General features: G+C 44.0%; 1 protein-coding gene across 1 annotated transcript in view; it reads left to right on the top strand.

Moving 5' to 3' along the window:
* The window catches only part of Ppme1 (protein phosphatase methylesterase 1), a 46,629-nt gene extending 28,400 nt beyond the window's left edge, over positions 1-18,229 (top strand). The window contains exons 6-14 of the mRNA XM_076938797.1: positions 272-426; positions 2,728-2,818; positions 3,702-3,767; positions 6,857-6,980; positions 9,972-10,101; positions 11,179-11,223; positions 13,188-13,252; positions 15,878-15,945; positions 17,096-18,229. Coding sequence (XP_076794912.1) covers positions 272-426; positions 2,728-2,818; positions 3,702-3,767; positions 6,857-6,980; positions 9,972-10,101; positions 11,179-11,223; positions 13,188-13,252; positions 15,878-15,945; positions 17,096-17,114 — 763 coding nt within the window. The 3' untranslated portion in view covers positions 17,115-18,229. The remainder of the gene's footprint in view (positions 1-271; positions 427-2,727; positions 2,819-3,701; positions 3,768-6,856; positions 6,981-9,971; positions 10,102-11,178; positions 11,224-13,187; positions 13,253-15,877; positions 15,946-17,095) is intronic.
* The last annotated feature ends 1,320 nt before the right edge of the window (positions 18,230-19,549 follow it).

Raw genomic sequence — 19,549 nt, 5'->3', positions numbered from 1 at the left:
TTGTAGGGTGATAAAAGGATGATATAAAGAGAGGTCAGAAATTTGGGGTTCTTAGTCCTTAACTGGTCATTTATCTGGAGAACTATGTGTGTGGCTCTCTGCATAGATATTTGGGACCATGCACATAGGCTCACATACATGTGTTTGTAGAGTGGCCCTGTAAGTCTTTACCATTTCCCACAACTATTAGTTACAGTCCAACAGAAGGAACTGAGAAAGAAGCTATTTTTGATGTCTTCCTCAGCACTCTCAGATTTCTCCCTCTTTGCAGAGATGTTGGCAATGTAGTGGAAGCCATGTATGGAGACCTCCCCCCTCCAGTCATGCTGATCGGGCACAGCATGGGCGGGGCCATTGCTGTGCACACAGCAGCAGCTAACCTGGTACCAAGCCTCTTGGGTCTTTGCATGATTGATGTTGTGGAAGGTAAGTTTTTGTAGTATTGGCCAATGGAAACCAGATCAGTCATTTGTAGGAGACCTCCCTGGTGCATTATTACCTTGTCCTTAATTTATTCTCAATTTCACTCATCTTGAAGTATACCCCTATGTCTTTGTATCTTTATAAAATTATACAATCATTTTTCATGTTACCAGAAACTGTTCAACTACATCTTTTTATGGCTGAATAATATTTCTGATCATGTGTATGTATGTCTCTTAGTTTTATTTAACCATTTAAAAATAAACTGCTTTTTATTTTCTGACTTACCCTGAGAATCTCACTGCTCCTGTACAGGTTAGCTATATTTATTAGTGTGTGCCACATAAGAAATGAATACCATTAGTCAAGAACTACTGAGTACCATATTGAAAACTGGCTTGTGTTAATTTTTGCAATGTTATTAAATTACATCTTTACTTTTACCCAAATATCACTGAATTTTGCTGTTACCAGGAGAAAATATATAGAGTTGACTCATTGTGATAGTCTTTGCCTCTATGACAAAATATCTGAGATAATCAATTTAAAGGAGGAAAGGTTTTTGGCCCAGTGTCAGGTTTTGGTCCGTGGTTAGTAGGTCCATTACTTTTAGTCTGTGGAGAGTCAGCGTATCATACAGCGGGAGGGAGACTACTCCCAGGCTTGCCCCAGTTACTGCTTCCTCCAAACAGCCTGCTCAGTATGTACTCAACAATGGATTAATCTATGGGTGAAGTTAGTATCTTCATTATTCAGCCACCTCTCAATAGTGTGAACAGCTGGTGACCAACCATCTATACATGAACCTTTTGGGGAGGAGTTTTCCTGTGTAAATGATGGCATTGCGCCATTGTGAATGTGAAGAGTGATATGAATATTGTTCACATGATGATACAGGCATAGGACTCCAATAGCACAGGAAATCATCTGAAAATTAACTACTAGAATTCCACTATGGCCTTCAGAACAGGAAAGGATCTCTGAAAGCTAGATCATAGTGGGGAATATAATAATGGAGATATGAATGTATGTGTATACACACATGTACACACACGTACACACACACACACACGCACACGCACATCTTTCATGTATATGTAAAATTCAACACCAGAAGGTGATATCATCTAGCCAGTGAATGGGCTAAAAAAATAATTTCTTCTCAAAAGAAGAAAAACAAATTGCAATAAAGAAACAAAATTTCAATAAAGAATTGAAAATGTATTTCATATCCTTAACTGTCATGGAGATGCAAATTAAAATTGTTTTGAGATTCCATGCACCCCAGTCAGGATTACTGTCATCAATAAAACAAATGATTACTTGGTGGTAAGGATATGAGGAAAGAGGGACCCTTACTCGTTGCTGACTGGAATGTAGCCACACTGGAAATTAATATGGAGATTCCTCAAAAATTAGAACTACCATATGACCAGCTCTACCTGTTTTGGTAGAAGTCAGAATATCAGAGACATACCCATTGTATAGCTGCTGTGTTCTCAAAAGCCAGGAAAGGAACTTGCCGGATATCCAGTATAGATGCAATAGATAAAGGAAATGTTATACATATGTGCAAACAAAGTTTATACAGCCATAAAGAAAAAAGGAAATCATGACATTTGCAGGAAAATAGATGAAAGTATAAATCGTTATGCGTCTTAGAGATTTATTGCTGTGAACAGATACCATGACCATGCAGCTCTTATAAAGGAAAGCATTTAATTGGGGCTGGCTTACAGTTTCAGAGGTTCAGTCCATTATCATCATGGTGGGAAGCATGGCAGCGTCCAGGCAGACATGGTGCTGCAGGAGCTGAGAGAGAGTTCTACATCTCCATCTGAAGACAGCCAGGAGGAAGCCCTCTCTTCTGCACTGGGCAGAGTTTGAGCACTAGGAGCTCTCAAAGCCCTCCTGCACAGTGACACACTTCCTCTAACAAGGAGGAACCTCAGAGAAATATTACATGTTTTCTTTCATATGTGGAAAGCAAATTTAAAATTGTGTGTGGCGGGGGGAAGAGATCATCATAGGAGGACAATGTCTTAAGGGAATAAGAAAGGGTAATGGATTATATATGATAGGAGAGCAAAAGAGGGGACTTAACTGGGGGACACAGAGCCAGCTGGAGTGGGGCGTGAAGGGAGTAATCAGGGAGGGGGCGTGAGCACACAGTAACAAAGTATGACAGACGGGATGGAGCAGGATTTTGTGTACTAACCTAAAAAGGGAAAATAAGTATTTAGTACAATTTGTAAAGCAAGAAAACAAAAAAGTTTATTGATGTCATGAAAATTTTTGTCTCAGGTACAGCCATGGATGCACTTAATAGCATGCAGAATTTCCTGCGTGGTCGGCCTAAAACCTTCAAGTCTTTGGAGAATGCTATTGAATGGAGGTAACCTACAAATCGAAGTCTTAATTTTAAATATTATGTTATAACCTGTTCCATCCTTTTTCTCTTTTTCTCCCTTTCTCCCTCCCTTCCCTCCCTCCCTCCCTCCCTCCCTCCCTCCCTCCCTCCCTCCTTCCCTCCCTCTCTTTCTCCCTCCCTCCTTCCCTTCCTCTCTCCCTCCTTCCCTCCCTCCTTCCCTCCCTCCCTTCCTTCCTTCCTTCCTTCCGTCCTTCCTTCCTTCCTTCCTTCCATTTTTAAGTCAGCTCAGGTACTAAGATAAATAGGTGAGTTTCCCTTTCTGTGATAGTATGTAAGGAAATATTTTAAAGCAGAGTATTTTTTAGAACTGTTTCATAGTTGCTGCAGATATCTGTAAAGTGTTCCTTCTAATACACCATCTCCTAGGATATTAGTAATTATAGGCCACCTGCTGTCCAGCTGGTTTTGCCCTGAAGGTGGGGACTTAGACCAGGTGGTCTGCAAGGTTGCCGCTCTGAAGCTCCATAGGTCTACATTCACTTCCTGTGTTTCACATAAAATGATAAAGAAAGGGCAGATGGAGTTTCTGTTCTGGAATGAACAGGGCAGGTGGAGATTCCTTTCTCTAGAATTATTTGTGTTTGTGATAAATAAAAACCTTAAGCAGTTTTTATAAAAATTGCTGATAATATTGCCCATGCCTTCTGTTAAGGGCTGTCGATCATGAATATATTCATTAGTCCAGTTGATAATTTTATAAGCCTGTATGAAGCTTACTTCATGCTGAAGCACATGGTGACTGAGCTTTTTGTTAGATCCTTTGGGATCTACAAAATTACTCTTTCCTTCTGGTGTTATGTTGAGATGAATGCGGAGTAACCTCTCCTTTCTCATTTTTCTTTACTAGTGTGAAGAGTGGCCAGATTCGAAACCTAGAGTCAGCCCGTGTATCCATGGTCGGCCAAGTCAAACAGTAGGTCTTTAATCTCTGCCTGGTTAGAGAGTGAAAGATAGGAGAGAGTTAGATTGCTCCTTTGTTTCTGCACTTACTCTGCCACACTGATAAATGCCTTCATTCTTTTAGAGAACAGACCAGGAGAGTTCTGTTAGGCTCACCATTTTTGTTTTGTTTTTATAAACCCTAAAGTCTGACAGTGTCCGGTGAGTAAACATTTAAACTAAGTGTCTGCTCCAGTGCTCCTGTGTTAGCAGCTCTGCTGTTACCAAGCCAAACTCAGTAGCTAGGAAATTCAAATAGAAAATTCTGGCAGCACTAGAGGAAAAACTAAATTTAAAGACTGAGCTAAAGTTACTTAACCTAATTGATCTTTCTTGATGGAGTTACATGAGTCCTTTGTATAACCACAGATAAATGTTAATTGAGAAACCATTGCCCCCTAGAGTAGGCAGGAGTGCAGGGGTTAGATGAAAATCCTGGTGGCATTGTGGAGTGCTTGTTATGACCAGGGACTGTGCTGCAGATTCAGTCTGTAGTCTTGTTTGTAAGATCCTGAATTTCTAAAAAACTACATCTTAGTGTAATTCAAGGAACCCTGGTGTGGTCAGTGCCCATTTCTAATGCTTTAATAGCATTAATTAATATAAGCAGTAATATTTCTGTCTGCCTCAAATTTTAGTAAATTTTTGATTTACAGTAATACTTGTGTGCATGCATGTGTATAGTATAATAAATATTTTAATATCATGTATATTTTATCATGCTTAATTCAGAATAATTAGCATATCTATCACCTTAATGTTTTTTTATAGTAAAATTATTCAAAAATCTTTTTTCTGACCTTTTTGAAATATGTTCTACATTATTGTTAGCTTTAGTTGCCTTGCCATTTAGTTTATAAGTTAAAAGTGAAAATCAAAATAGGGTCTAGATAGATAGAGGAGCAGTGTGCAGATGTGCCTCTTACATGTCCGCACCTGCAGAGATAGAGGAGCAGTGTGCAGATGTGCCTCTTACGTGTCTGCACCTGCAGAGATAGAGGGGCAGTGTGCAGATGTGCCTCTTACGTGTCTGCACCTGCAGAGATAGAGGAGCAGTGTGCAGATGTGCCTCTTATGTGTCTGCACCTGCAGGCTCTGCGTTCTCTCCTCCCACCTCCTCTGTCCCATTGCCATGTAGAATTTCCCATTATATTTGTCAAGAAAATCCTTCCACTGTAATCAATATTGACTTATGGCTGAGGAAATGGAAATTCAGAAAAGTAAATGACTTTTAGGAGACCACACAGCTAGTAGAGATAGACCTGGATCTAGACTGTGATGTGTTTGACATCGAAGCCTGTGGTATACATTTTATGCTCACAGAAGGTAATTTCAGTAATGATATCAGAGAGAGAGAGAATGTAAAAGCTTGGTACAGGTATGAGATTCCCCACTATCAATGCCTCATATCCTGAAGTCTGATGCATGTGAACGGTAGTAAAGCATTTCCTGAGGAAGCCGCATAGGTTATATGCAGTGATTTTATGTTTATGGTTTTTATGGTTATTTTCAGTGATTTTAAATTTAATTTCAAGTCATAGTTCTCTTCACAAAATACTTAGTTGTGGTGGGAAGGACATATCCATCCTACCGTGTAGATATGGAGGCCACAGGACAACTTAGGTTGGTGGTTCTCTCCTTCTACCTTTACGTGGGTTCCTTGGGTGGGCTGCAGGTTGTGAGGCCTGAGGGCAAGTGCACTTCCCTGTTGCACCATCTGTCTGTCTCATGTGAGTGTGTACATGGCTACTGTGTGCCCCTGCAGCCTGGTGGGTCACAGTTTTTAATGGCAGTAATATTGCCTTGATCTTTCTTATCCCTGGGCTTTGGATTTCAAAGGACACAGTGTTTTGTTGTAATGATTTTTAAAATACATTTGTTCTGTGTACTTAATGTGAAACTCGACATCTCAAGTTTAATAGGACTGTTAGCCAATGACTAACATTGTGGATACACCTGTTTTAGTGCTAGAAAAGTCTGACACTCTCCCTTCAATTTACAAAAATTATTTTAAAAAGACTTTTTAAACAGTGTATCTTGATCATGTTTTTTCTCCTCTGGACTCCTCCCAGATTTTCCCTACCTCTACCCATACAACCTTATGTTCTTTGTCTCTCTCAAAAAGGAAAAACAATGGAAAACTAAAACAGACTAAAATTGAAGACAAAAAAATACTAGAACAAAACAACAAGTGCACAGAAAAACATGGAGTCCATTTACGATAGGCCTTTGGGAAAACCTACTCCTTTTATCTGTTAAGGAGAGAGTGAGAGCTGTCCCTTCAATTTCTCTGTCCCCTCCCTGCCCTTTCTTATCCACTGTTCCCCCTTGTCAAGCTCTGTTCTCAAAAATAAATAGTCTCTATCTTGTAGCACAAACCCTGCCTCTGACTGCCCTCAGACCTTAAACTCGCATTAATCCCTGTCAGTATACCTTTTCCATCAACTCTTCTCCAAGAGGAACCATGGGAGCAAGTGTTCATGATTTTTCTATTAATTACATAGTAAAGAGGTACAATTGTTTGCCTACTTACTTGTTTAGATTTGACAGTTTTATACACATACAGAAAAATTGTAGTCACGTATACCCTTGATTACCCTCTCATCCCTTCCTGCTGAAACTCTTTTTCTTGCCAGTGAGTCCCCCTTCTTCTGACATTCCTTGTTTATGTAAGGGGGCACCATTTCTAAGAAGAAGAAGATGGTAGTTTTTTGGATTGAATGTTCAATCCTGCAGAGTTCTGCTGGCCATGGTCGTTGTAACTGCCAGCTTCCATCAGCGAATTGTAACTCAGAATATTTTACTGTCCTCTTCTTAACTCTTCAAGAGTGCTTCAAAGAATTGCTAGGAGAGTCATTTTAAAATAACAATAAAACCACTATCATTATCCAGAAGATGGCCACTCCCTTTCTATGGGTCCTTACTGGTATAAGAACTGAAAACTAGCCCCTCACATATAGCCATGGTTGGTCTGACCCCCAACTCCCAGCCCTAAACCACACATCTTCCACCCAGGAACAGCTTGAGCCCTGACTGAAAGTTTTTTTTTTTTTTTCAATCCAGGTGTGAAGGAATTACAAGTCCAGAAAGTTCCAAATCCATAGTAGAAGGAATCATAGAGGAAGAAGAAGAAGATGAGGAAGGAAGTGAGTCAGTTAACAAGAGGAAAAAGGAAGACGACATGGAAGTGAGTGAAGGTCACATCCTGGGAAGGATGTGAAGAGAAGGGGAAGCCGAGATAGCATTGTTATTTTTGTCAAATTAGGTATGTTAGTGGGCAGAAACCACAGAGTAAGAGAGGATGGAGGTCACTAATGCAGGATTCAGCAGTTAGAGTGAGAAACTTACTCTGTGTTCCCCTCAGACTTCCTCTCCAGGCTCTTCTCACACCTGACCTTTATTCCTCTGCTTTCTTTTAGGGGGAAAAAAAAATCTCATTTTGTATCTGTGTCCTATGACTTGAAAGACTTACTGTCTTTCAAGGCTTGTCTCTTGGAACAAGCTTTCTGATTTCAGTGTCAGTCCATCTACATTGTGGACTTAAATGATATGGTGCAGTGTAACATTTCTAGAAGTTTTTCATATCAGTCCTAATGATTAAACCACATTTAAAGATGCTGTGAATGCCTGACTGTCAGTGATGCCTCCTGTTGCTTTCTAATTTAATAGAAATCATTACCCAAGCAAACAAACTATGTTTAGTTCATGTCTGTGTAAGTAGGGGTTCTGGTGGAGCAATCTGTTTGAGGCTGGTGATGGGTAGTGCTGCTTTGTGAGGTGTATTAGTAACTTTCTAGGGCATACTGTAAGCAACTAAGCAACTTCTTAATGCCAGGTAATATTGGTGTTACCACACACGCCTTTGCCTTTGGGGATGCTGCTGTTAGCAAGAAGAGTACATTTTTTTTAAAGTATTTTTTATTTAATGAGGATCTTTCTGCCATCCTTAAGATCATTGATTAGAATATTTTATACTTCTAGGCCTTGAAACACCCTGTAAGGTGAAGGGACATTCTTCTCTCATACTGCAGCATAGTAGCATCTTAATTCAGAAATTGGACTTGGGAGTCTGAGGCAGAAGGACCACAAATCCAAGTCCTGCTTGGAGTTCAAAATAAGTTTGGAGGTTGGGTAACTTAGTGACACCTGTCTTAAAAATTACAAGAGCAAGGAAAGCAAAAAGGGCCAGGCATGTAGGTCAGAGGGAGACACTCATAAGCACGCAGAGGCCTAGCTCATTCCCTCCTGCTCTCCCTCTACCTCCACACCAATGAAGAGGTTCTCCCTCTTTGTTGTATCCCATAAGTAGCCACTTCCCATTTCTCCTCAGCTCTCCTAGCCGAGGCAATCACTAATTTACTTTGGGTCTGTAGATATGCTCATCTGAACAGTACATATAAGTGAAATTATGGAGTGTGTGGTCTTTTCTTTTGTGACTGGCTTCTTTACTGTAGGTCAGACTTTTCAAGGTTCATCCATGTTGCTGCATACATCATACATCAGTGTTTTCCTTATTTATATGTCTGAAAGATATCCTGTTATATTAATATGTCACATTTTTAATATGTTCATCAAATGATGAATATATAGATTTTTCTATAGAACTTTTTTCCACTATGGAGAGCTGAGGGAATGAGGCTTCTGGTTTCTCCATATAGTTCCCATATTGCTATCTGTCTCTAATTGTAGCCGTCTTGATGGCTGTGAAATAGCATCTCATCGAGGAAGGCTCTAGTTTGGTTTTTAAGAGTGTTGCTATTTAGTCCAAGTTTGCCTCACACTGGCAGCTCTCCTGTCTCAGCTCCAGAGTGCTTGGACTTCAAGCAGATTCTGCCTGCCACACCAAGCTCATGTTTCCATATTGCCTACTGCTGTTGGGCATCTTTTCATTCTTATTGCCTAGCTTTGTCTGTGTTCTATGCACACGACTATACTTGTTTATCTCAGCACTGTAAAAGAGGCCTTGTGTCCCCACCAATGCTCTTGATACTCTTGATACTCTTAGCAGAGGTTTGACCGTGTATCTCCGTGTCCACTTCTGGGACCTCTGTTTCCTTTGTCTGTCTTTAATGATACTATAAACTTTCTTGGTTTTGTGGTTCATAAGGCCTCAACATGCTAAACCTGTGCCACTGAAGTGTATATCTCTAAGTCCCAAACGTCTAATTAGTACAGATTATACTGTTTTGAAGTCAAGAATGAGTTCTCTAGTTTTCTTTCTCTTTTGCAACATAGGTTGGATATTCAGAATTGTAATAATCTTAGACAGTTTTAGGATCATTAAAATATCATCAAAGAATACCATTTAGACTTGGATTCCACTGACTGTGGGTCACTTTGGGTGATGTGGACATCTTAGTCACCCACTGATCTTGAGCAGACAGCATTGTCTCGTCCACATCTAGATTTCTTGTTGCAGTTGGTGCACCATCCTGTCATTGTTTCAATTGTATGTGACCTAATTCCATGATGCAGGGAAGTATGGGACTCACTTAGCAGTCCACCTACATTTTTGTTTGTTTGGTTTGTTTTTTGTTTTTGTTTCTCGAGACAGGGTTTCTCTGTGTAGCCCTGGCTGTCCTGGAACTCACTCTGTAGACCAGGCTGGCCTCGAACTCAGAAATCTGCCTCCCAAGTGCTGGGATTAAAGGCATGCGCCACCACCGACCAACTAGTTCACCCAATATTTGGTAGCACATTGTGTGCCATTCACTACCCAGTTGTCAGGAGAAGACAGATATAGATGTATTTGTCACATCATCTTTTTAGAATGACTGTTCCTGGTCATCATCATCAACCCAAAAATGAGAAAACAGTTCTGTACTCACAAATGAGCTTGTTCTCTTGAAGATGTCTACATTTCTTTGATAGTAATCCTAACTTGAAGGACAGTCTCTGTTTTTTCCTTCACTTAGGTTGGTTTGTGTGGGGGGGGGGCGGGGGGGAGTTGTTTTACTACATTGTGGACTTTATGACTCTTTTGCTGATTTGTCCTTTTTACTCAGTGAACGAAAAGTTCCATCTTGGCTCAATAATGATTTGCTTCCTAAATTTGCCCAAAGTTACTGGGCTGTAGTTGGTTCAGAACAGTGCTGGTTCCCCTTCCTCACCACAGACCTGGTCTCTGGCCTGCTCCCCAGGGCTTGCCCTCAGACTCACCTTGCTTTCATTCCTACAGACCAAGAAGGATCATCCATACACCTGGAGAATTGAGCTGGCAAAAACGGAAAAGTACTGGGATGGCTGGTTCCGGGGCTTGTCCAATCTCTTTCTTAGCTGTCCGATTCCTAAACTGCTGCTCTTGGCTGGTAAGTGGGGTGTGTGTGTGTGTGTGTGTGTGTGTGTGTGTGTGTGTGTGTGTGTATGTGTGTCTGTGTTTCCTTGGCTGAAATAATCAAATATTTGAAATACTCAAATAGATTGGGTGGCTTAAAGAACTGAAATCTATTTTTCTCACAGTTTGCAGCTGAAAGTATGGCTTGGATTAAGTTCTTAGAGTTCCTTCCTGGTTCACAGACCTTCTGTGCTTTCACATGGCTAAGAGAAAGCAAGACAGTTTTCTGGGGTCTTTTACAAGGACAATAATCTCATTATTGTGTCAGAGACCCCCCACCCCTACAACCTCATTTTACTTTTTGTAGACCCCATCTTCATATACACTGGGGGTTATGGCTTTCCCATGAATTGTGGGACAGTGAGTCCATAGAAGTGTGAGTATACTGTCATCTAGACGTAACCTCATCACAACTATTAATACTAACTAAAATGGGCGTGACTTCTAAAGTGGAGAAACCCCCTTCTGACCTCCCCCTGTGCAGCTTAAACCTAATGGGTATAAAGACCTCCCTTGCTGCATGGTGTTGACCTGCCCTGAGTACCTGGCTGAACCTGACTCCTAGAGCATTGTGAATACTGTGAGAATTGAGACAATAAAGTGATGTTTTCATATAAACATCTGTGAATACACATGATTGGGGCCCACAGATAGCTTAGCAGTTAAGAATATTTGTTATTCTTCAGAGAACCTGAATTCAGTTCCCACTATCTATATGGTGGCTCACAAACATCTGTAACTCCAGTTCTAACACCCTTTTCTGACCTTCACATGTCAGGTAAATATGTGGTACCCATGTATACGTGTAGGCAAAATACTTACACATCAATTAAATAAATAAATCTAAAAAAAAAAAAGAACATGATTACCCTGAAACCTCAACCCAAAGATTTTCATCTGTTGACAATATGGGAGTCAGAATTGTATCTATCTGATTGAGAGTGCAATGGTCTTTACAGTTCTGTAGCAGTATTTACTCAGTACTCAGAGGAGCCTATTCCACAAGGCCTTTTCCAGGGAGCTACTCACAGACTCTACTGTTTTGTTCTAGGTGTTGACAGATTGGATAAAGATCTGACCATAGGCCAGATGCAGGGTAAGTCATCCAGAAATTGTGCACATGGATCCTTTTCTGAGGGTAAGGAAATGGGCAATCATAGGAAAATTGATATTCTGACATGGCGACTTACAGTGAGGGAGCATGAGCATTAGAGCCCAGCTCTATTGGAGGCCTCCCTCCAGCCCCAGGTGACCATGGCTGGGCATCTTCCCTTCTCTTTTGTTTTTTTTTTTTTTTTTTTTTTTTTGGGGGGGGGTTGTTGTTGTTGTTGGTGTTTTGTCCCCACCCCATCCCGGGCAGGGTATCTGTGGCTATCCCAGAACTCACTATGTAGACCAGGTTGTTCTCAAACTCAGAGATCCTCCTGCCTCTGCCTTCCAAGGTATTTTCCCTTTTTTGAAGAGTGATTGTCTTTTTTCCCCCAACTAAAAATGGTAGATATTATATTAGTTGTGATCCCTGATGGATTAAGATGAAGTGATTCGTCTGGAAATTGTTAAGTTTTACATAGGTGTCTAACACTGGAAACAGGCATAATTTTCTGAGTGTTCTTTTACGTTCAGAGTTTAAGAAAGAAAAAAATATAGGTACCAAAGGGTATAAAGTCTGTTAGAAGACAGCATGGTGAGGAGGGAGAAGAGAGCTTCAGGGTGTGGTGAGTTTTAGATGCTGCTTTCCCAGTGATCTGTATCAGCTGGAATGCTCTTCATGGGTGAAATGAGCATTGGTGCCAGCCTCAAGGGTCACGAGGTGTGGGGACGTGATCACCACACACAATGCAGACATGAGGGCCATGCAGCCGTGGAGGTAGCAGGACCACCCGTTTTTTGCTCTGTTAGAATCATATGAGTTAATAATACAAGAGATCTGAAGGCGAGGCAGCCTTGTGCAGGAGGAGGGACATTCATAGGCTTAATGAATGGTATGGCCTCAGTTCCTTCACTAATTACACAGCCTTGGACAGGGCGTTGCCCTAATCAGAGCTAGTTTCCATACCCCATGTGATGGTAGAGTCAGCTTTAACAGTGAGTGGAATAGTACACTGAAGTCATGAAATCTGCTGCAGGAGAGCTGCTGCTGCACTTCCATTAGCGCCACAAGCACTGCTCCAACTCTCCTGCATTTAACCCAGGAGTTAGCATTAGCCACAGTCCTTGGTGCCAGGCACTCCCTGCTGCTCATGCTATAGCCCAGCTCAGCTCTGCGCACTCTTATACCAAACTTTGGACCAACACACACTGGGGAGGCTATGTGCCCAGTTGTTACTCACTTTAATAATTGTCATATTAGGGTTTGGAGTATAACTCACTGGTAGTGTTTGAGTACCAGGCTTGGGGCCCTCGTTTCAATCCCAAATAGCCCCACCCCCAAAATTACTGTAAGCTTGCAGTGTTCTGTGAGACAGGGTGAGAAAGCACATCTTACAGTGCCTGGTACATTGTTAAATCCTCAGCTGCTGCCTTTGTAATCAGCTATTGCACTATTCTTAACAGAGATGACAGAGCTCCACATGGGGCCCCTGTGTTTCCAGTGCAGCCCCATTGCTAGCCACTCAAATCAGCACCATGCCAGGATTCTTTTATTTCTATGGGTAATTGCCATTTCAAGCCATCTCTCCTTTGAGTGGGCTATTCTGTCTGTGCAGAAGCCTGCCTGGATGCTTGCTGGCCCATCAAGATCTTCTGCCACATTTTTACAGTCTATGTGGTCGTTTTCCCCCTTGGGACCACATCGACATAAGTGTTGTCTTTTACTCTCCCACTGGACTGAATCCTATGAGCACAGGGGCTGAGTTTTCTGCCCAAAGTAAATTTACACCAAGTAGGAAGGAAAGTACAGAGGCAAAGTGAACCGTGAAGGGAGCAGAGCAGGGGTCCAGTTACACTAGTCAGACTGTCCTAGGGATGGTCCTCCTGGGCTGCCCAGTGACCTGTGAGGTACAGAGATGGGGGGGGGGGAGGCTTTTTGTCCCTGAGTTTGCCTGCTTGTTTCCTTTCCAGGGAAGTTCCAGATGCAGGTCTTACCCCAGTGTGGCCACGCAGTCCATGAGGACGCTCCTGACAAGGTAAGTCTGGTAACATGAGAGGACAACTGGGAGGAATGTGGGTTCCACAGAAAACAGGAAAAGCCTGTGTCATGGGGTTTATCTGCAATCTGCCAGCTTCCCAAGCTCCTTCCTGGTGAGTGCCTGTGACCTTGACGTTCTGTCTATTCTGAAGAGCTGCTGGTACCCTTTATTGCGCCCCATAGCCCTGTGGCTAAGATCTTTGCTACCCCTAAAGCCAAACTGCACCCTAAGTTCCATTTACACTCAAATTAATAGAGCTTGTAAGCTTTCTGGAAGTAAACATTGCTGAAGGCCAGCTTCCACACCACAAGGTAAACTGAGGAGCCGTGTGGAGTTGGCAATTACAGCCAGTGCTGATAGCAGCTGACTGAGGCCTCTGCTGATTGCAGCAGGAAATACAAGGGACCAGCACTAGTAGTGCTGGTAGGAGCAAAACTTAATTATCTGGGACCAGTACTCTCTGTGACCAGTGAGGAACTCTAAATTCTTTAAACTCCTTGGGTGCTGTGAGAAAGAAACAGAAAATGCACACACTCAACACATACAAACTTAGTGGATGAAGCAAAGCAGGCTCCAATAAGTAAGCTTCAACAACTTCACACATACATACACACCACCCTACATGTATACACGTACACATTTGGTGGATAGAGGAAAGCTCCAGTGAGCACGCTCTAATCATATATACATACATACATACATACACACACACACAGAGAGAGAGACAGAGAGAGAGAGAGACAGAGACAGAGAGAGACAGAGAGAGAGAGAGAGACAGAGAGAGAGTTGGTAGATAGAGCAAATCTCCAGCTTGCAAGCTCTAAGAACTTTATTTTTTCTCTTAGAGTCAAAGTTCTCTATATAAAAAGAAAAATTAGCCTCATTCAAAAGCAGATAAAATTGTTACACAACTGTCAGGCTGTGTGTCTGTCTTGCCACTGGGGTGCCAGGAGTGCCAGCACACTGCTCTGCTCAGGGGTGGCAGAATGCAGTCCATAATGGGAGTCCTCAGTCCCTGTTTCCCTCTGTGGGTAACAGTGGAGTCTGGGCCATTTCTAGGGTTCCAAGTCACCTGTGAACCTGAGAGTTAGGAACTGGGGTTCCCAGTCTACACTTCCCCTCAAGGCATACACTCACCAGGCAGGAAGGGGAATGCAGAGCCTATGACCAGAGCAGAACCCAATTTGGTTCCAAGTGAGTGCTGAGAATACAGAGGGGCTGGGAGAGAGAAGGCCCTCTCCAGATTTAAGCTCTGCTCTTTACGAGGAAGGCCTCCCCCCACAGTGAGCCTTGATGAGGAGGCACTCCTTGCTTGTCCAAGCTGCTTTATTTGATGGCAAATATAAATGCATACACCTTACTCAGGGTGAACCAGGGATTAAATACCAATGTGGGAAGGAAGGAAGGGATGCCCAGGAAGGGAAGCTCATTGGCTGAACGCTCAGGGCTTATCTAGAGACCTCATTAGCATGGAGAACTCCAGATGTTTGTGCCAGAAGACTGATTGCCATGGTCCTCTCAGTGGGGTGCCATGGTTACTTGTTCCAGAGCAGGTGGAGTTTGGCAAGGAGCTGGCCCCACACCTACTGTACTCAGTTCTGAGTTTCACAGGGTTTGGGCTCAGTTGGCCTTACCAGTTCACTTGCCCCACAGAAGAGGGAGGTAGAGCAGGATTGTTGATTGCATGCTTTCCTGCTGGTAACTAACAAAACACTGTCTTTTAGTCTACGAGTTCATTATAACTATAACAAGCAATAGTTTCTTATGCCATAGGTTAACACTCCTTATTCATGACCTTACTTCCCATGGTGCACACTGAGACCTATGGCCTCATTCCTAGACCTAACCTAGAATAGATGTTTTCCTTGATCATTAATTTATTCCAAGCCTATTTTTCATCCTGGTGCAGTTTATGTGCAGTAATGCATGAAAGGTCACTGGAGTCCTTTTCCAACCTGTGCAACCTTTGCTATTTTGCAGGAGGAGGCAGATTCTATTTTTTATTTTAACTTTAAACTTTATCAAGTATCTTAACTTCTTAAAATTATTTGAATCAAATCAGGAATTCTGTAAAATCATTACCATAACTCATCAATTCATGTAAAAAGCATAATTTCATGAATGTTCATCTTCATGTTGATCTGTAGGTAATTTGCCCAATAGGGTGGGCTAATACCCAGTAACCAACTTTAACAGACTATAGGCAGAAAGCGTCTTTCTTTGCCCAATCACAGCATGTCAGAAAAATGAGAAGTACAGCCATGACAAACATGAGGAGGCATAGTAGCAGCAAGAAGCACTCTTGGGACAGAGTCTCTGGGGCTGTGCCTCTCCGGGATACACCAGTCACAGCCATGCTGAGTGGTCGGCCGTCTCCAGAAAGCTTCCCTCTGCAATTCCTCCTGCTTACCTTGTTCCTCTTCAGCTCTCTGGAGCCCCTTACAAGGAGTCCCTGGTCCAGGTCCTTTTGCTCTTAAGCCACCCACAGTACTACCCACATAGTAGGACTCATGAGGACACCAGTGAGCCTCCACAGAACCTTCCAGCAAAAGCCCACAGGGCTCCCAGTGCTGAGCCCCAGGACCCACTTTCACAGGACCTGAAATGTCTCCTCTTTTCCAGGTAGCTGAAGCTGTTGCCACTTTCCTGATCCGGCATAGGTTTGCAGAGCCCATCGGAGGATTCCAGTGGTAAGTACACAAGCATATGAGTCTAGCCAGCTGGCCCACCTCAAAACTTGAGACTCTTAGGGAAGGGGTGACTATCTCTGCCTTAGTTCTGCCTGATGTAGGTCACCAAACTGGTGTGTGTTTTCTTGGTTGTATGTGGACTCTGGTCCAGTGAGATCTCGTTGAGCTGTGTGATTGAGTCATACCTTATCTCCTGCTCTCTGAGGAGGCTGTAATGGGAATCAGCCTTTGCCAGAAAGTTATGTTCTGCCTCTGCTGAGCAGAGCCGTGGAGGTCGTATAGTGGTCTAGATCAGAGATTCCAATCCCTGCACTGCTGACATGTAGGGGAGATGATTCTTTGTCGTGGTCACAGGGTGTCCTATGCGCCATAGCAGCACTCTGGCCTCTGTCCACTATCTTCCAGAACCATCTCCTAAATATAATTCTGCCAACCAGAATCGTTTCCAGATGGTACCATTTATCAAAGGAGGCAAAAGTGAAACAATGGCTTACCTAGAGGGAGAGGGAGATAGCCCTCATCCCAGAAAGCTTCTCATATTAGGGAGACAAGTTGGGCTTTATGTTGAAGGAGACATGCTGACCACATTAGGTGGTTCTAGGCCACCTCACAAGCATCTGTTCTGCCCTGGAGGAGGCCCTTGCTTCTCAGCCCATGTGTCACATGGTGTCACATGAGGTGTCACTCCTGTTGGCCTCTTCTCAGAGTTTGATGAGGCTTCGGGGGAACCTGTGCCCTTCCACAGAAAGTTGAAGGAGAAATGCCTTTTGCCTTAGACAGCTGATTGCCAGGTCGTTGGGAGCTGGCAGTGACAGGAGTGGTGGGCATCAGACCTGACAGGGACCTGGCACAGTGAACCAGGAAAGAGGTAGTTCCTGGTACCCGTTGCTGTCTGTTAACTGACCATCCATGGACTCGAGGAATCAATAACGAAGACTTAATTTCTCAATAAAGTGTTTGGGGGCTTCTAATCATTTGGTGTCTTAGTTGTGAACCATCCACTGAGGACAGCACCCCTGTCTAGCCCCATGTAGGGCTATGAGGAGATGGGACATTGGTGGTCGATTGGGAGGGCTCCTAGAGAAAGGAGCAAGCTGGAGAAAAGCTTGTGATGGTAAATTTGTAACCGCTCCCTTTCTCCCCTTGGCAGTGTGTTTCCTGGCTGTTAGTGACCTGCTGTCTGCTCCCCCTCTACATTGAGCTCTGTTGTAAATACATCGCACCAGAGGCCACTGTGATGCCGCTGTCTCCTCCTCACCATCCCGCCCAGCCATGTGACACCAGCTCCTGTAGAGGGCATCCCAGATGTACAAACCCTTTCCTGTAGACCGTTGAAAGCATTGTTCTCCAGGGCCCTTTTCCAACGGTGGCCTGTGCAGTCTGGGGTCCACAGCTCTTCCTCTCCCCTCCTGTGCTCCCTGCCTTGCCTAGGATGAAGCCTCCAGAGCTGCTCCCTGGCCCTGTTCCTGGCATCCAGCAGTGTACCCCCAGGCTCAGGGATCTCCATTCCTTGAGGATGTTCTTGGCATGGTCCTGCCCTACCTCATGGGATGGGCAATGCACACACTGGCCCTTATTTTTCCCTTTCAAATAAAACACCAGTCAGGTACCTTTATCCCAGTCTTAACTGTTCCAATTCTGGAAGATCCAGAGTAACCAGGATTCAGGGAGAGGTAGTGGATAGCAAGTATCCCAAGAAACTAGCCTGTAAGCCAGGTCCAGCCAGTCCAAGCACATGGCTTCCCGTCTGGGTGAGCCCACTGTCCCGCTCCCACATGTCTGGGCACCTGCCCTGGGCTGAGGCCAGGCTGCTCTAAGGGCCTCATGGGCCCTCATCTGCCACAGAGCAACCCAGGTTAAACACAGCCCATGCACAAAGCCACAGGCTAAATTCTGTGGAATTGTTTTTAATGATTGAATCTAACCATTTTCATAGTTGGTTCCTGGAGGTGTGCCAAGTGCCCACTTGCCTCTTCTAGACCCACAGCTTCTTGATCCACTTGTGGTTTCCATGTCATTACATAGAGACATCGTGGACTAGCATCCCCAGTCTTTGCCCTCATCCAGCTGCCGCAGCACACTGCTGCCCACGGTCGGGGAGAGAGGCAGCCTCCTGAAGCCCATCTTTCTGTGACTGTCTTAGGTGATGTGTAGCCCTCTTCCGTTTTTTTCACCCAACAACTTCCTACCCCTGTCCTGCTGCACGGTCCAGAGTCTGGGACCGACTTTGTTTCTTTGTTATTTATGATCTTGTTTAAAGAAAATAAATATCTCCCAACCTTTATTTGTCTGAGGAGCTGTCCTTACTTTGCTGATCTGGCTAGGAACAGTTTATTAGATTTAGTTGGTGCCAGAACCTAGAAGCCCCTTTCTCCATAGTCTGTCAGTGTCTGTAGCCACTGGCTAGTAACCCATGCTCCTGTAAGTATATCATCACCGTGTTCCTATCAGCAACCCCAGTGAAGCTCTGGGATAGATGGGTAGACTGTGCTATGTTACTAAGTGGATTGTCAGGGAGGGGAGAGAGAGAGGTCTTTCTCCACAGCCTATCAGTATCTTCCTCAGATCTGATCCCGAGATGGGCAGATGTCTTCCTGTCCCATTTCTTCAGCTGCCCAAGAGGACAGTCTGCCCCTGTGTTTTACTTTACTCATGGCTTCTTCAGCAAGGAAGACGACAAACCGGATCCTTCTCAACAGCCTTTATTGGAAGCGCTCTTTTAGATTTCTGGGAGAGACCTCAAATGCCCAGAATGGGCTGTTTATATACCCTCAGCCCTGGGCGGGGCAAAGCGCATGGAGGTGCTCGATTGGTCAATTTGCAGTGCCTCATATGCATACACCTCAGCATACCCCTCCCAGGAGGGGGTGATTGGCCAGGTTCGTGGTACCCTAGTGGTACCTCATTTGCATGCCCCGTTTGGGAGGGGCTGGAGCCAAATTCCAAAGTCACTACCAGAGCCTAAGCAGCCACCATCTTGGATTGCCGCCTCAGAGCAGCTGGCGCACGCCCAGTCAAAACGGCGGCGCTGCTTCACTCAGCTGTCAGCTGCTTTGAGACTGACAGACCTGCAACGCCATTCAGTCAGCCGGTGCTGCTTTACTCAGCCAACAGACCTGCGGCGCCATTCAGCCGACAGGTCGGTGGCTTACAGCTTCTATGCCAACACTCAACCAACAGCCCAAGTCATCTCCTGAGCTCTAGATATATGTGCCCAATGTGTCCCAAGGGTCTCTCCCAGGGAACCAGAAGCCACTGCATTTCGACCTCCTTGAAAGGTGCTCTTGAGTGCTGGTTCCAGTTCAGTGTGAGGTAAGAATAAGCAGGTGTCCGTTGTGCAGACTACAGCTGGAATTTCCCTTTCTATACCCAGTTTGCTGCCATGCCTTGCATCTTCTTTATACCCTTCTTTCCCACCCCAGCTACTCCCAGACCCAGATCTCACCTCTTATCTAAACTACTACCTTAGCCTCGCTGATTTTCTGCTACCACCCCCTGCCCCAGGGTTACAGTCTACATGCATACTTTAAGGACTTTAGTTTCCTCATCAGCACACTGTAGTAAACACCTGCCCCACCGGCATATATGACAGTAGGTCAGCTGA

Source organism: Arvicanthis niloticus, chromosome 1 (assembly GCF_011762505.2).
Source record: "Arvicanthis niloticus isolate mArvNil1 chromosome 1, mArvNil1.pat.X, whole genome shotgun sequence".
NCBI lineage: Eukaryota > Metazoa > Chordata > Mammalia > Rodentia > Muridae > Arvicanthis > Arvicanthis niloticus.
This window is presented reverse-complemented; position numbering and strand designations above follow the sequence as displayed.